This window comes from Nerophis lumbriciformis, linkage group LG20 (genome assembly GCF_033978685.3).
Source record: "Nerophis lumbriciformis linkage group LG20, RoL_Nlum_v2.1, whole genome shotgun sequence".
Classification (NCBI taxonomy): Eukaryota; Metazoa; Chordata; class Actinopteri; order Syngnathiformes; family Syngnathidae; genus Nerophis; species Nerophis lumbriciformis.
This window is the reverse complement of record NC_084567.2, coordinates 1640878-1655972: the sequence shown is the minus strand read 5'-3', so window position 1 is coordinate 1655972 and position 15095 is coordinate 1640878. Positions and strand designations below refer to the sequence as shown.

The 15095-nt window shown below is 44.9% G+C and overlaps 1 protein-coding gene across 3 annotated transcripts in view; it reads right to left on the bottom strand.

Annotated features, from left to right (window-relative positions):
- Window positions 1-802: 802 nt before the first annotated feature.
- The window catches only part of ntng2a (netrin g2a), a 32553-nt gene continuing 18260 nt past the window's right edge, over window positions 803-15095 (bottom strand). Inside the window, exons 8-14 of one of the 3 annotated variants that reach the window (XR_012051013.1) lie at window positions 8673-10385; window positions 8347-8580; window positions 7965-8132; window positions 7750-7893; window positions 7600-7686; window positions 7345-7535; window positions 803-1371 (exon numbers count right to left, since the gene is read on the bottom strand). Coding sequence is in view for 2 of the 3 variants with exons in the window: in XM_072915316.1 (XP_072771417.1) it covers window positions 7405-7535; window positions 7600-7686; window positions 7750-7893; window positions 7965-8132; window positions 8347-8580; window positions 8673-10385 (2477 nt within the window). In the remaining variant the exon portion in view is untranslated. Of the gene's footprint in view, window positions 1372-5671; window positions 7536-7599; window positions 7687-7749; window positions 7894-7964; window positions 8133-8346; window positions 8581-8672; window positions 10386-15095 lie in introns of those variants that run through there. The other 2 variants (XM_072915316.1, XM_072915317.1) reach the window with 2 other exon arrangements.

Below are 15095 nucleotides of genomic sequence, written 5' to 3'. Positions count from 1 at the left end.
ATGTCATCTGCTGGTGTCGGTCCACTCTGTTTCCTGAGATCCAGGGTCAACGCAGCCGTCTACCAGCAAGTTTTAGAGCACTTCATGCTTCCTGCTGCTGACCTGCTCTATGGAGATGGAGATTTCAAGTTCCAACAGGACTTGGCGCCTGCACACAGCGCAAAATCTACCCGTGCCTGGTTTACGGACCATGGTATTTCTGTTCTAAATTGGCCCGCCAACTCCCCTGACCTTAGCCCCATAGAAAATCTGTGGGGTATTGTGAAAAGGAAGATGCAGAATGCCAGACCCAAAAACGCAGAAGAGTTGAAGGCCACTATCAGAGCAACCTGGGCTCTCATAACACCTGAGCAGTGCCAGAAACTCATCGACTCCATGCCACGCCGCATTAACGCAGTAATTGAGGCAAAAGGAGCTCCAACCAAGTATTGAGTATTGTACATGCTCATATTTTTCATTTTCATACTTTTCAGTTGGCCAACATTTCTAAAAATTCCTTTTTTGTATTAGCCTTAAGTAATATTCTAATTTTGTGACACACGGAATTTTGGATTTTCATTTGTTGCCACTTCAAATCATCAAAATTCAATGAAATAAACATTTGAATGCATCAGTCTGTGTGCAATGAATAAATATAATGTACAAGTTACACCTTTTGAATGCAATTACTGAAATAAATCAAGTTTTTCAAAATATTCTAATTTACTGGCTTTTACCTGTATCTTGTCTTTGCAGTCTATTCAATTGAAAATAAGTTGAAAAGGATTTGTTGTATTCTCTTTTTATTGACCATTTACACAACTTCACTGCTTTTGGCTTTTGTATTTACATGTACATTTGGTACACTATAATAACAATATTGTGTTACAGAGAAATGTTTGATGTGATCAAAATGTCAACAGACACACTTTGACATAATACAGGATATACTTTATTTATACCACAATGTAGATGTGGTTGCAGTGCAGATAGAAAAACGCCACAAAAATGAAGGTTAAAACGTGAAAACAAGATGGATAACATCAAAGAACACAAATGACATTTAAAAAAAACCCGAGCTGACGCAATTTCAGCGATGCCATTACTTCATACAGCTACAAATGTAAAACACATTGAAACCCCCCCCCAAAAAATTGCAAATAATAATAGGTATTATTGCACCATGCATAGAGAAAACACAAACACCATTTCAACACCTACATAGACCACGGTGGTCTCTGCACTGCTCTACGCCATCCTCTGCTGGGGCGGGGGCTTGCACGGCACAGGAACACACCCAACAAAGCAACCAAGAGAGCCGACTCCGTCCTAGGCTGCCCACGAGCCCAGCAGTGGCACTCCTGCAACCAGCAGCCACTACGCATGTGCCATCTTAGAAAAACGATAAGCATAATAATATATATAAAGTATATTTTTATACATCAATGACATGCTAGTAACAGTAGTAGTGTCTGTACTTTGTGGAGAATGCATATATGTTTAAGACTTCTTTCTTTATTCATAGTCATGTTTGGAATATATAGTACTTTTCCATTGTATACTCTGTATACCAGTTCTCTTTGTCTGCAGAGGTCTGTTTAGTGTTTTAGACTTTGGAATGTGAAGAGGATACATCCCCCTTCTTGCCTTATCAGTGTTGGGGAAAGGGGGGGACTGCTTTCCTTTTCAAGAAGTATTTTTTTTTTCCGTTTGAATGTTAGACCAATTTGAGATGTATTGGTCTGGGCTGGTCTCCTGAAGCTTTAGTAAAACTTGATAATATTCCTATTCTGTCTTGATGGTCCTTCTTTTACTCAGCATATATGTCATTGAAAGAACTTGGGATTGACCAGTGACTTTAATTCCCTGGGAGGAAAAGCTGGTCAACTTCCATGCTGTAAACAACTGAATTTGTTTTGTCGGAGGCAGATATTTACATATAGCCGTATTTAAGTGTTACTTCTTTAATTTCATAATCATATTACAAAACAGCTAGTGTTTTTCTTCCAATTGTGGTCTTTTGGTTGTCTGCAAATACTGTGTGCTAACCTTGAGTGTGGAATGTAAGAAAGAGAGATACTCCTTCCTCTTATCTATTCTTATGTCCAGGTGCGGAGGACAATGGGCATGTGTTTGGGCTGGAGGGACAAGACTGCGAGGGTGGGAGGGAGAGAGACTTGATAGAGGAGAGGGTTTTTCATTGGGGGGGGGGGGGGGGGGGGGGCAGACCATCTTGGCAGCGCGATTGAATGTTCTATGCTGGACTGGTCTCAGTATATTTACAAAGCTTTGCAAATATATTACAAAATACCTATTCTGTCTCTGGTGGTTTTTCTACTCAGCTTTAAGTGTCGTAAAGAGCTTGGGAGCGACCTGCGACCTGAATTCCCTGGGAGGAACAACTGGTCCAAAACGCAACAATTTGGGGGCTCGTCCGGGATCGTTTGCGTCACCGCACTGGGAAGTAACAAAATTAAAATTTCATATCTCATTTACTGTCACCAGAATTATCACAGTTATCATTATTATCGCGGTATTGTTGAATGTGCTCAAAAAGTACTTCTACACACTGTGACATCTTTTGACCAAAATAATTAACATGCACTGATTGCGTTTTAGTCTTATAGTGCTTTACCTGTTTTAATGGCTATGCTTTTATTGTTTTAAATATTGGTTTGAGCAAGAAGGGATATCTCCGCCAGAAACTTTGTGTGAATATCGTGACAACTAGGATATTATTATATAAGTCACGAAGAGCAGGCAGCAGCTCACACATTCTCATACTTTCTGTAAAATCCAGGAAGAAGTGATGTCGGCCGTCTTGAAAAATGTCTCATCTACAATCTACGTGAAGGAGGCCACGATTGATTGTTTTAAATGTTCGCGATATTTCGGGAAACATAACATCCCCAAATTGTATAAAATTGAGTAGATGGTGAGTTATTGTGATGTAAAGAAATGTCATATTTTAACCAGTTTTCCCATGTAAATGTTGATGCTCCTCTTAGAGCAGAGCTGGGCAAATATTTTGACCTTGGTGGCCACATTCCATCCATCCATCCATCCATCTTCTTCCGCTTATCCGAGGTCGGGTCGCGGGGGCAGCAGCCTAAGCAGGGAAGCCCAGACTTCCCTCTCCCCAGCCACTTCGTCCAGCTCCTCCCGGGGGATCCCGAGGCGTTCCCAGGCCAGCCGGGAGACATAGTCTTCCCAACGTGTCCTGGGTCTCCTACCGGTCGGACGTGCCCTAAACACCTCCCGAGGGAGGCGATCGGGTGGCATCCTGACCAGATGCCCGAACCACCTCATCTGGCTCCTCTCCATGTGGAGGAGCAGCGGCTTTACTTTGAGCTCCCCCCGGATGACAGAGCTTCTCACCCTATCTCTAAGGGAGAGCCCCGCCACCCGGCGGAGGAAACTCATTTCGGCCGCTTGTACCCGTGATCTTGTCCTTTCGGTCATAACCCAAAGCTCATGACCATAGGTGAGGATGGGAACGTAGATCGACCGGTAAATTGAGAGCTTTGCCTTCCGGCTCAGCTCCTTCTTCACCACAACGGATCGATACAGCGTCCGCATTACTGAAGACACCGCACCGATCCGCCTGTCGATCTCACGATCCACTCTTCCCTCACTCGTGAACAAGACTCCGAGGTACTTGAACTCCTCCACTTGGGGCAGGGTCTCCTCCCCAACCCGGAGATGGCACTCCACCCTTTTCCCGGCGAGAACCATGGACTCGGACTTGGAGGTGCTGATTCTCATCCCAGTCGCTTCACACTCGGCTGCGAACCGATCCAGCGAGAGCTGAAGATCCTGGCCAGATGAAGCCATCAGGACCACATCATCTGCAAAAAGCAGAGACCTAATCCTGCAGCCACCAAACCGGATCCCCTCAACGCCTTGACTGCGCCTAGAATTCTGTCCATAAAAGTTATGAACAGAATCGGAGACAAAGGGCAGCCTTGGCGGAGTCCAACCCTCACTGGAAACGTGTCCGACTTACTGCCGGCAATGCGGACCAAGCTCTGACACTGATCATACAGGGAGCGAACCGCCGAAATCAGACAGTTCGATACCCCATACTCTCTGAGCACTCCCCACAGGACTTCCCCTAGGGACACGGTCGAATGCCTTCTCCAAGTCCACAAAGCACATGTAGACTGGTTGGGCAAACTCCCATGCACCCTCAAGGACCCTGCCGAGAGTATAGAGCTGGTCCACAGTTCCACGACCAGGACGAAAACCACACTGTTCCTCCTGAATCCGAGGTTGGACTATCCGGCGTAGCCTCCTCTCCAGTACACCTGAATAGACCTTACCGGGAAGGCTGAGGAGTGTGATCCCACCATAGTTAGAACACACCCTCCGGTTCCCCTTCTTAAAGAGAGGAACCACCACCCCGGTCTGCCAATCCAGAGGTACCGCCCCCGATGTCCACGCGATGCTGCAGAGTCTTGTCAACCAAGACAACCCCACAGCATCCAGAGCTTTAAGGAACTCCGGGCGGATCTCATCCACAATATTAACTATGAAGAATAAAACACTGAATATTAACAACATATTTTATTTCTGAGACCAGCTCCTCCATAGTTGTGTGTCTTTTACAATCAAGCAAAACACAACAAAAATGTAACAAACAGCAAAATATGAAGGCAAAGGGTAATAAACACCTACAATATGATATATTATCACGTAATAATCTGCTTCCACATCTGTGTCTGACACGTGTGTTTGGGGCTGGCTGCTCTGAAAACAAGCCACGCCCACTCTGCTTTGTTCCAGGTCTGAGCTGCTGTGACCTAGATTACTGTAATAACTCCTCTAACACCCAAAAGCGCACATTTCGACCATTGAAATACTTTGTATAGTTCAAGACTTCCGGTCATTTCAAAACAGCACTGCACATCATAATGGCGGCGACAGTTTTGATGTCAAAGATGTAAAAAAAAATGATGTCGAACGTTCGGCGGGCCGGATTGAAAATCATAACGGGACACATTTTGCCCAGGTCCGTCTTAGACACGTAATAAAAGTGTTTGTGAAATCCCCTGATAGTTTTGATGCTAACCTGCTTCGACCTTTCCTAAAAATATGTTAAAGAAAAACAACTTAAAGCCTTGTCCAATTGTTTACTGAAAACAACAATCCATGTTTAAATAACTTTTCCTGCAAATTAATAAAATCTCCAAATATCGTTGATCGGCCTCCTTGACTTCTAATAATCTGTCATGTCTGTGTAATCATGTTTTGTCTTAGTCATGTTTAGTTTAGTTATTGGACTCTTTAGTTTCTGGCTTTTCACTCCCTTGTCTTGTTTCCATGATTACCCATTAGTTTCACCTGTTCCACGTTTGGACTCATTGTGCACTCTTGTTTATCACCATAGCAACCCATTAGTTTTCACCTGTCACGTCAGGCACCTGTTTCACGTTTTGAGTCACACACCTGTTTTCGTTAATCATGTCTGTAGTATTTAAGTTCAGTGTTTTCAGTTTGTCTTGCTGGTGACATCTCCACATTTATGCTTCTGCACATTTCTGACTCTTTTTTCATGTCCATCGTTCACGCTGCTCCTTTTTGTCCATGCCAATGTTTAAATAAAAATGTACCTGCATTCCCGTCTCGGCCGAGCCAACTTTCCGTTGCCTTCGAGAAAAACTAAACCCCAGGACCAAGTCATGACATAATCTGTGTTGGCCCTGAAAAACTCATATCAGTCGATGTCTAGTTTGTACCGTAGCACTTTAAGATTTATTTTCACTGACAAGTGTGTCGCAAATCAAATCTAATATTATTATTTCTGCCGGGTGTTGTGTCCTACGCTGTCCAGCGATTCTTGAACGCACCATACAAGTCCGCCTTCGTTTCTCCGTGTATAGAACTATCACTGTTTTAAGAGAGCGCAGCCTTTAGGTTCAATGTGTCACGGCGCATGCGCAATCCCAGAAGCGCGCCGGGACACACCCCTGCTCGCTATGCCCGCATCGCGGCCACGCACCTGCACGGCTGCAGGCCATCATCAATCAGTGCACCTGGGTCTGATGAGGGCAGACAGCATAAAGACCAACGAACCCGAAGATGCAGTGCCGGAACGTAGTTCACTCCCTGTAGTAAGCATTCCTCTCTGGCTTCCCTTCGCGTACTTGCTCTCTCTGTGCTTTTCCTCTGCCCTCGTCCTATGTCCTCTGTGTTCCCCGCAGTGTTCCCTCTCTTTCCCGTGATCGACCGGACTTTGGACTGCTTTCTCGATCCTCGACCCCTGCTTGAACACGGACATCGTCGCCTCTCTCCAGCCCCCGAACCCGAAGATGCAGTGCCGGAACGTAGTTCACTCCCTGTAGTAAGCATCCCGTCCCTGGCTTCCCTTCGCGTACTTGCTCTCTCTGTGCTTTCCCTCTGCCCTCGTCCTATGTCCTCTGTGTTCCCCGCAGTGTTCCCTCTCTTTCCCGTGATCGACCGGACTTTGGACTGCTTTATCGATCCTCGACCCCTGCTTGAACACGGACATCGTCGCCTCTCTCCAGCCCCCGAACCCGAAGATGCAGTGCCGGAACGTAGTTTACTCCCTGTAGTAAGCATCCCGTCTCTGGCTTCCCTTCGCGTACTTGCTCTCTCTGTGCTTTTCCTCTGCCCTCGTCCTATGTCCTCTGTGTTCCCCGCAGTGTTCCCTCTCTTTCCCGTGATCGACCGGACTTTGGACTGCTTTCTCGATCCTCGACCCCTGCTTGAACACGGACATCGTCGCCTCTCTCCAGCCCCCGACCTCTCGCTTGCCCATGGACTGTCTTCTTGCCTTGCCCCTCTGGTCTGTCGAAGGACTCATCCAACACGCACACACAACAACCTCTGGTAACATTCACATTGTTAATTCCTCACATCGTCTTGCGCCATCCACATAGAGTAGCATACACACCCCAACGCTTCAATAAACCTATTGAACTGATTCCTGCCGTTGCGCCGTCTCCTTCCCCCGCCGTACGTAACACAATGTGCACAATTTAATATCTTACTTGCTCAGACAGCAATGTGTCTCTACAAGTTTAGATTGGGGAACGTCATTAATGTCTCTTGTTTTCATGTTAGCATTTAAGCTAGCCAGCTGGCGCCAGTCAGTCTGTGAGTTTATTAAAGGGCAGTTATCAATCACAGTTTTTCGATCATTTTAATTTAAAACAGTAATACTATCATTATTGCCACTTACCTGTACACCCATAGGGCTGGGCCGATCAATAAATATGGCGGTAGACACATCATGCATAAATACACACATTCGACAACCCTTGTTCCCAACACAATGACTAAGAGACCCGTTCATATTTTATTGTTTGTTTGTTTTTCTTATCACCTCTGCAGTCAACTTACGTTCCTGTAACCGTGGTTACGCAGCATCGCCGGGTTACTACATCCTCAACGGTGGGCGGGTCATGAAAAGGCAAAGACCAGCAGGCCGAGGCTCAGCACCATGAGCCGTGAGGTCGCGGGCGAGGCGGAGCTCCCGTCGTCGCCGAGGCAAGTGTTCTTCTTCAAGCAGACGTTCTGCTCACAGTACGTACCTGCGTGCGGTCACACCACGTCACCACCGCGCCGTCGCTCCACCATCATCGTGTGCGTGTTTACCTTCAAAGTCTTTGGTGCACTCGCAGCGCACAAAGTCCACGCAGGTCCCGGCGTTCTGGCAGGTCCGAGTCTCGTCGCATACGTTGACTGTTTAGGGTTGATTGGTATTAATTGCGATGTGAATTAGGCCCCTCCCCCTTCCGCACCTACCTGTGCATCCAACTCCGGCCCCTCTCCGCGTGTACCCGGGCAGACAAGAGTCGCAGCGCCTCCCGGCGGCGCCGTCTTTGCACTGGCACGATCCCGACTGAGAGCAGTGTGGAGACAAGCTGCCACTGGCGTCGCACTCGCACTCTGACCATGACACAAATGTTAGATCCGCAAGCCCCGCCCCCACCTCTGAACGCTGAGTGTTTGGTACTGACCCACACACACGTTCTGGTCCTCCAGAGCCAGCGATGCGTTTCTGTAGTAACCCAGTCGACAGTACTGGCACCTGTTTCCTCGCGTGTTGTGTTTACAGCTCACGCACGTCACCACGTTCAGGAAGTCGATGAAGCTGCAGCGGTTGGAGTGTGCGTTACACTCGCAGTCTGGCACACACACACACACACACGGCATCAGCAACGACGCTAACACGTTTGCTAACTCATTAACCTCCTGATTAGCTGGCAATCAGTAACGTGAACCACTACACACAACTTAGGACCTTGTCGTGACATCTTTCTAGGGGGTCAGAACCACTGGGGAGGGGTCTAATTGTCGAAGGGGAGGAGTTGTGGTTGGAAAGGGTGATGACGGTCTTACCCTGGAAGGTGACATAGGCAATTTTGGACAGTTGACTGGTCTTTGGTCCTCCCGGAATCAGAATCTTTTGAGTCGCTTGAGACGCAAAACAAGATGGTAACCATGGCGATGTGTCAGCAGGACTGCTATTTCTATAACTCATGCTAATGCTACGTTTTGTGTTACCTTTTTTCTCATATTCTTTTTCATCTTTCTCTTTTTTCTTTGAAGCTCCTTTGCGTTTGGACTCGGCAGCTGTTAAAAGAATGAATCCAGTCTGTCCACTCATCGTGATGACATTTCATGGTATGTCTCAGGAAAATAACTTTATGTAAATAATGTGTCACCTTTTTTGTCTGTTTGCTCCTCTGTCCTCCGTTTGTCTTTGTCTTCTTCCTTCTTTTGATCTGGTGAAGAATCTAATTTTGGTTCATTGACTGTTGGAGGAGAATCAGGGCTTGAACCCAGCTCTTCTTTCTTCTGACCTGGTGAAGAATCTAATCTTGGTTCATTGACTGTTGGAGAAGAATCAGGGCTGGGATCAAGCTCTTCTTTCTTCTGACCTGGTGAAGAATCTAATCTTGGTTCATTGACTGTTGGAGGAGAATCAGGGCTGGGATCAAGCTCTTCTTTCTTCTGACCTGGTGAAGAATCTAATCTTGGTTCATCGACTGTTGGAGGAGAATCAGGGCTTGAACCCAGCTCTTCTTTCTTCTGACCTGGTGAAGAATCTAATCTTGATTCATTGACTGTTGGAGGAGAATCAGGGCTGGGATCAAGCTCTTCTTTCTTCGGACCTGGTGAAGAATCTAATCTTGGTTCATTGACTGTTGGAGGAGAATCAGGGCTGGGATCAAGCTCTTCTTTCTTCTGACCTGGTGAAGAATTTAATCTTTGTTCAGTCACAGTTGGAGGAGAATCAGGGCTTGAACCCAGATCTTCTTTCTTCTGACCTGGTGAAGAATCTAATCTTGGTTCATTGACTGTTGGAGGAGAATCAGGGCTGGGAGCCAACTCAGGAGCTTCAGGATTTATTTCCAAAGAGTCTGGTCCAGGCAACCCAGGTCTTCCCTTATCTGTTTGACTTGTTTCTCCTTCTGCTAAGTCTGAATCCGAGCTACTGTCAACTGACTCAGAAGCAGGATTTGGATCGGAATCCTCTGTTCCAGGAGGTGTATCAGGGCCAGTCAAATCCAGTTCCTCTGGAAAAGGGAAGGTGAAGTCGACTGGAGCCAGGTCACCAGCCGGCTCAGACCAATCTGGACCAACCTGTGCAACTTCTCCAAATTTAAAAGTAGATATGTTCATAGGTACATCAGGAGCTTGGGGGAGCACTTCAAGAGGAGATACTTCAGATGGGAGTCTAGCAGAAGGAGAAATATCAGAAGGGGAATTTTCTTCAGGAGATCTGCCAACAGCAATTTCATCACGAGTATCTCCTTCAAGCGGTGTTTCATTCTCACTAGGAGGTTGCATGGTGGTAGGTCTTTCAGGTGGACCATTTATCTTGGTGGACTGAGTATCACGGGTGACATTAAGAGAGGCTGAATCAGGCGTTGGTAACTTAAGAAGTGTTTCATTGGTGGAGGGTACATCAGCGGGTCCATCAGGAAGGAACCCATCAGGAGAAGGAGCAACAGCAGGAGGTACATTAGCAAGAGAAACATCAGGAGCTTCAATGGGGAGCAGGTCATCAGGAAGATATCCATCAGGAGGAGGTCCGTTAAAAGTTGGAACATCAGAAGTAGGTGGAGCATCTCCATCAGGAGAAGATAATTCAGTAGTTGCAATATCTCCAGAGAGAACCATGTTATCAGACTTAGTTACTTCCCATGCCAATGTCGTGACTGGTGGAGCTCCACTAGAACGTAGAACTGTACGTACGATGCTGGATGTACCAGTCTCTGAGGGGACAAAGTCTGTGCTTTGCGGTGACAAGTTGGAGTTAGGGGAAGTCACTTGGTCAGAAATGACCTCAGAGTCAGTACTGCTCTTTGGACTGGTGTTGCTGTTTGTGGTACCGGAGGTACCGATCGTGGTCCTTAGAGCCAGGGTTTCTGCTAGAATAGAAAATGGATTGTCTGTCCTCAGTCCTGCGACACTGCCAAGGTCAAAAAGCCTATCAAGACCTGGGGTGCTAACTGTACTACTGACAGCACTAATGACAGGAGGTGCGCCCCCGGTTGTCCAAGAAGCAAAGTCACCAGAAACTTCCAAAGTAGTCGCTGACTTTGAATTATCAGAGTCCACAAGAAATGTAGTCTGCAAGCTAGAGCTAGAAGACTTTGTTGTAGTACTTCCCTCCTTTGTCATCATAGTGCTAGCGTCAGTTGAAGAACTGTCAATAATAGGACTGTCAGTCATAGAATTGTAAGCATTTGAAGTAGAATCACCTGTAGTCCAGCTAGAAAACATGTCACTAGTAGAAGTCATCAAAGTATCAGTAGTGTCCTTGTTGGCAACAGTAGAAATCTTTAAAGTGTCAGTTGTGTCCTCAGCGGTAATTAAAGTATTAGTAGCGTCCGTAGGGATACTTGTAGAAGTCATTAAAATATCAGTAGTGTATATCTTGGTAATAATAGAAGTCATTAAAGTATCAGTAGTGTCCGCAGCAGTCATAGTAGAAGTCATCGAAGTATCAGTAGTGTCCGCAGCAGTAATAGTAGAAGTCATCAAAGTATCAATAGTGTCCTCATCAGTAATAGTAGAAGTAGAAGCAGTGTCAGTGGTGTCAGTAGTCCAAGTATCAGTCATGACGACAGTAACAGTAGTAGAAGCGTCAGTGATTCCACGTGATGAAGCAGAAGTTCTATCAGAGTTTGAGTCATCAGCCGCTGTCAGAGAAGAACATGTGCGTCTTTTTAGTCAATTTGTCTTTTCTGCAAAATGCACAAATAAAACACACAAAAAAACAAGATAAAATACACACAATTCCAAACAGAAAAATAAAACTAGATGTTTTTTTCTGTACGATAAACACTAAGAGTTCATGTTGGGTTTTCAACGAGAAACTACAGCTTTTTGCAAAAGTACAACCTCAAGTTGAAACTTGTTTTTGCTAAAACTCACCACCACATTAAACACTTCACCAAAGCTCCTTCACAACCTCTCGCATGACCTGGAACATCTTTTAGAACCTCTTACATTAACCCGAAACTTCTTTTAGAACCTTGAACATCCTTTGGAATCTCATATAAAATCTTATAAATTATTGAGACCATCCATTTCAATATCTTACATAACCTGGGATATCATTTTAAAACACATATGTGACCTGGAACACTTAGAACCTCACTCATGACCTGGTAACTTCCTTTAGAACCTCATGCATGACCGTGAACATCCTTTCGAACTTCATAAACACATAAACTACATACATGAATGAGAACATCCTTTAGAACCACATTCATGACCAGGACCTCATTTGGAACCCTATGCACAACCACATATATGTCTGGGAACATCCTTTTGAACCAGATACAAGACCTGGGACCTCTTTTAGAACCATATACACAACCACATACAGGAACTGAAGCAACCATTTAGAACCTAATACATGATCTGGAACCTCCTTTAGAACATTGTATAAAACCTTACAATTTATCCAGACTATACATTTGAACCTCATGAAATATCATTTTGAAACATATATGTGACCTGGAACACTTAGAACCTTGTGCATGACCTGGTAACATCCTTTAGAACCTAATGAATGACAGTAAACATCCTTTGGATCTTCATACACAACCACATACATGACTGGGAACAACCCTTCAGAACCTAATACACGACCTGAAAGATCCCTTAGAACCTCATATACAACCACATATTTAACAACCCTTGAGAACCTTATACATGACCTGGAATCTCATTCAGAACCACATACATTACTGTGGACATCCTTTAGAACCTTATAAACTATCCCATACATGACCTGGTACAACTCTTTAGAGCCTAATACATGATCTGCAACCTTCTTTAGTATATAGTGTATAAAATCAAGCACTTAGGCATGGACTGTTTTGGGCCGCTCTCAGTGATTTCCAGCATGGAACTGTCATAGGATGCCACCTGTGCAACAAATCCAGTCGTGAAATTTCCTCGCTCCTAAATATTCCACAATCAACTGTCGGCTTTGTTGTCAGAAAATGGAAGAGTTTGGGAACAACAGCAAGTCAGCCACAAAGTGGTAGGCCACGTAAACTGACATAGAGAGGGGTCAGCGGCTGCTGAAGCGCATAGTGCAAAGACTTTCTGCACAGTCAGTTGCTACAGAGCTCCAAACTTCGTGTGACCTTCCAATTAGCCCACGTACAGTACGCAGAGAGCTTCATGGAATGGGTTTCCATGGCCAAGCAGCTGCATCTAAGCAAGTCCAATGCAAAGCGTGGAATGCGGTGGAGACGCCTTCTCTGGAGTGATGAATCACTCTTTTCCATCTGGCAATCTGATGGACCAGTCTGGGTTTTCGGACTGTGTGAAATTTGGCGGAGGAGGAATTATGGTGTGGGGTTGTTTTTCAGGAGTTGGGCTTGGCCCCTTAGTTCCAGTGAAAGGAACTTTGAATGCTCCAGGATACCAAAACATTTTGGACAATTCCATGCTCCCCAACCTTGTGGGAACAGTTTGGAGCGGGCCCCTTATTCTTCCAACATGACTGTGCACCAGTGCACAAAACATGATCCATAAAGACATGGATGACATTGTGGATGAACTTGACTGGCCTGCACAGAGTCCTGACCTGAACCCGATAGAACCCCTTTGGGATGAATTAGAACGGAGACTGAGAGCCTGTCACACCGCGGTGAGGGAAGTCTTGTCTTGGTTTTTTCTGTCTTGTGATTTACATGTTTTATTTTGAAAAGCAACTCCTCTTGTTTCAGATCACGGGTCCTTCCTCTTGTGTCACCAGTCTGACGTCATTCCTGACCCTTGATTGTTTCCACCTGTTTCCCATTACCCTCATGTTCTTTATAAGCCCAAGCCTCCCCTTGTTCTGTGCCAGATTGTCTCGAGCTTTCGTGCCTGTCTTGCGTTCCATGTCCCTGTTCATGTCCATGCCTTGCCTTGTCTCACGTCTACGTCCTTGCTCCCAGAATATCCCACGCTGTAATTTTGAATTTACTTTTTTCCTCCCTCAGAGCGACTTTTGTTATCCTACCTTTTTCTACCGCAGTGGTGAGTTATTATTTTTCCTTAAAGATTTTTTCCTCAAAGTTTGTTGAGTGATTTTTTTGTTTACATTGATTAGAGTAGTTAAGTTTTATAGTCTTTATTTTCTTCCTCCTGTTTGGAGCGTTTTTTGTTAAAGTTTTTGATAACAGATACGGTGCTAATTATATCGTCCTTATTTTTGTATTCCTCCTTTTTTTTGGAGTGATTTTCGGTTTTTCCCTTTTGGAACATTTTGTCAATAGTATTTTTGTAATTCATAGTAATTGAATTTACTCGGCTCTGGAGGCTTAAAGAGTATTTCAAAATAAAAGCTTTATTTGGAATCACCTCTCTGCATCTGAGTCCCTTCCTCCGTCCAAGCCTGACAGAGCCAGGCCTCCTCGACAAAAATCACCAATGCGCTTTTGGAAGAATGGTGGAAAATTCCTATAAACACACTCCGCAACCTTGTGGACAGCCTTCCCAGAAGAGTTGAAGCTGTAATAGCTGCAAAAGGTCATATAGAACCCTATGGGTTAGGAATGGGATGGCACTTCAACTTCATATGTGAGTCAAGGCAGGTGGCCAAGGTAGATCACCTCCACTTGGTCATTTGAACAGTAGCTTGCCTGCTGAAAAAGTGTGGGCACCCCTGATCTAGAACATCCTTTCGAAGCTAGTACGTGACCTTTAGAACAGGATGTCAAACATCCGGCCCGCGAGATGAGTTTGCTAAGTGTAAAATTGAGCTGCATTTTTCAATGAAAAAACGTCTGTTCTAAATGTGTCCACTGGGTGTCGCAATAGCTCTACCGGGGCGATCAAGTACACCAAGTAAGAGGTACACCAAGTAAGAGGTACACAGTAACGTGGGGCTGCGGCTCCTCCCTATCGACATGATGTAGAACAAACAGGAGTAAAATAAACAATAATTCATGAGACACTGCACATTGATGTAGTTCTGTGACAATTATTGTCGTCTGTGCAGATTTAGAGAAAGTGAACAGTGTGAGATTTACTGCAAAACTGTCACTTCTTTTAAGTTTTTATTTTTGCTTTGTTGAAATTGTTGACACATCGCACAGCTTTTATTGTTCTATGGATGCACAGTGATGCCTCGAAGGCAGGGAGTAACTCAACCCTCTTCAACAGTTTCTACCTCAGTCTTTCTGGTTAGTTGAGTTAGCACAGGATTATTATGTGGAAATGACAAATGAGGTAGAAGAGTTTTTATTTATGCTTTATTTGTTTTTTTGGTCAATCCTAGATGGGCTGTGACTTCAAGTGTAACTGCTTTGTAGATACTGAGATGAAGTCTAAATTCATTGTGTTCTTCATGGTGTTTTTCAAACTGCACCATTTTTTTCCTCAGAATTTTCAACTAACTTGAAGTGTTTTGTCAAGAGAACTATTTGTGATTTGTACATTTTCGTGATGTTCTTGTTCTATTTTGGGCCAAAGTAAAACAAGGAAAACAATCTGAAGTCGTCATAGTTGTGTTTTTATGTTATCATGCCATGATTTTACCCATCCGGCCCACATGGGAATAGATTTTCTTCCATGCGGCCCCTGAACTAAAATTAGTTTGACACCTCTGCTATAGGATTGAGGAGGTC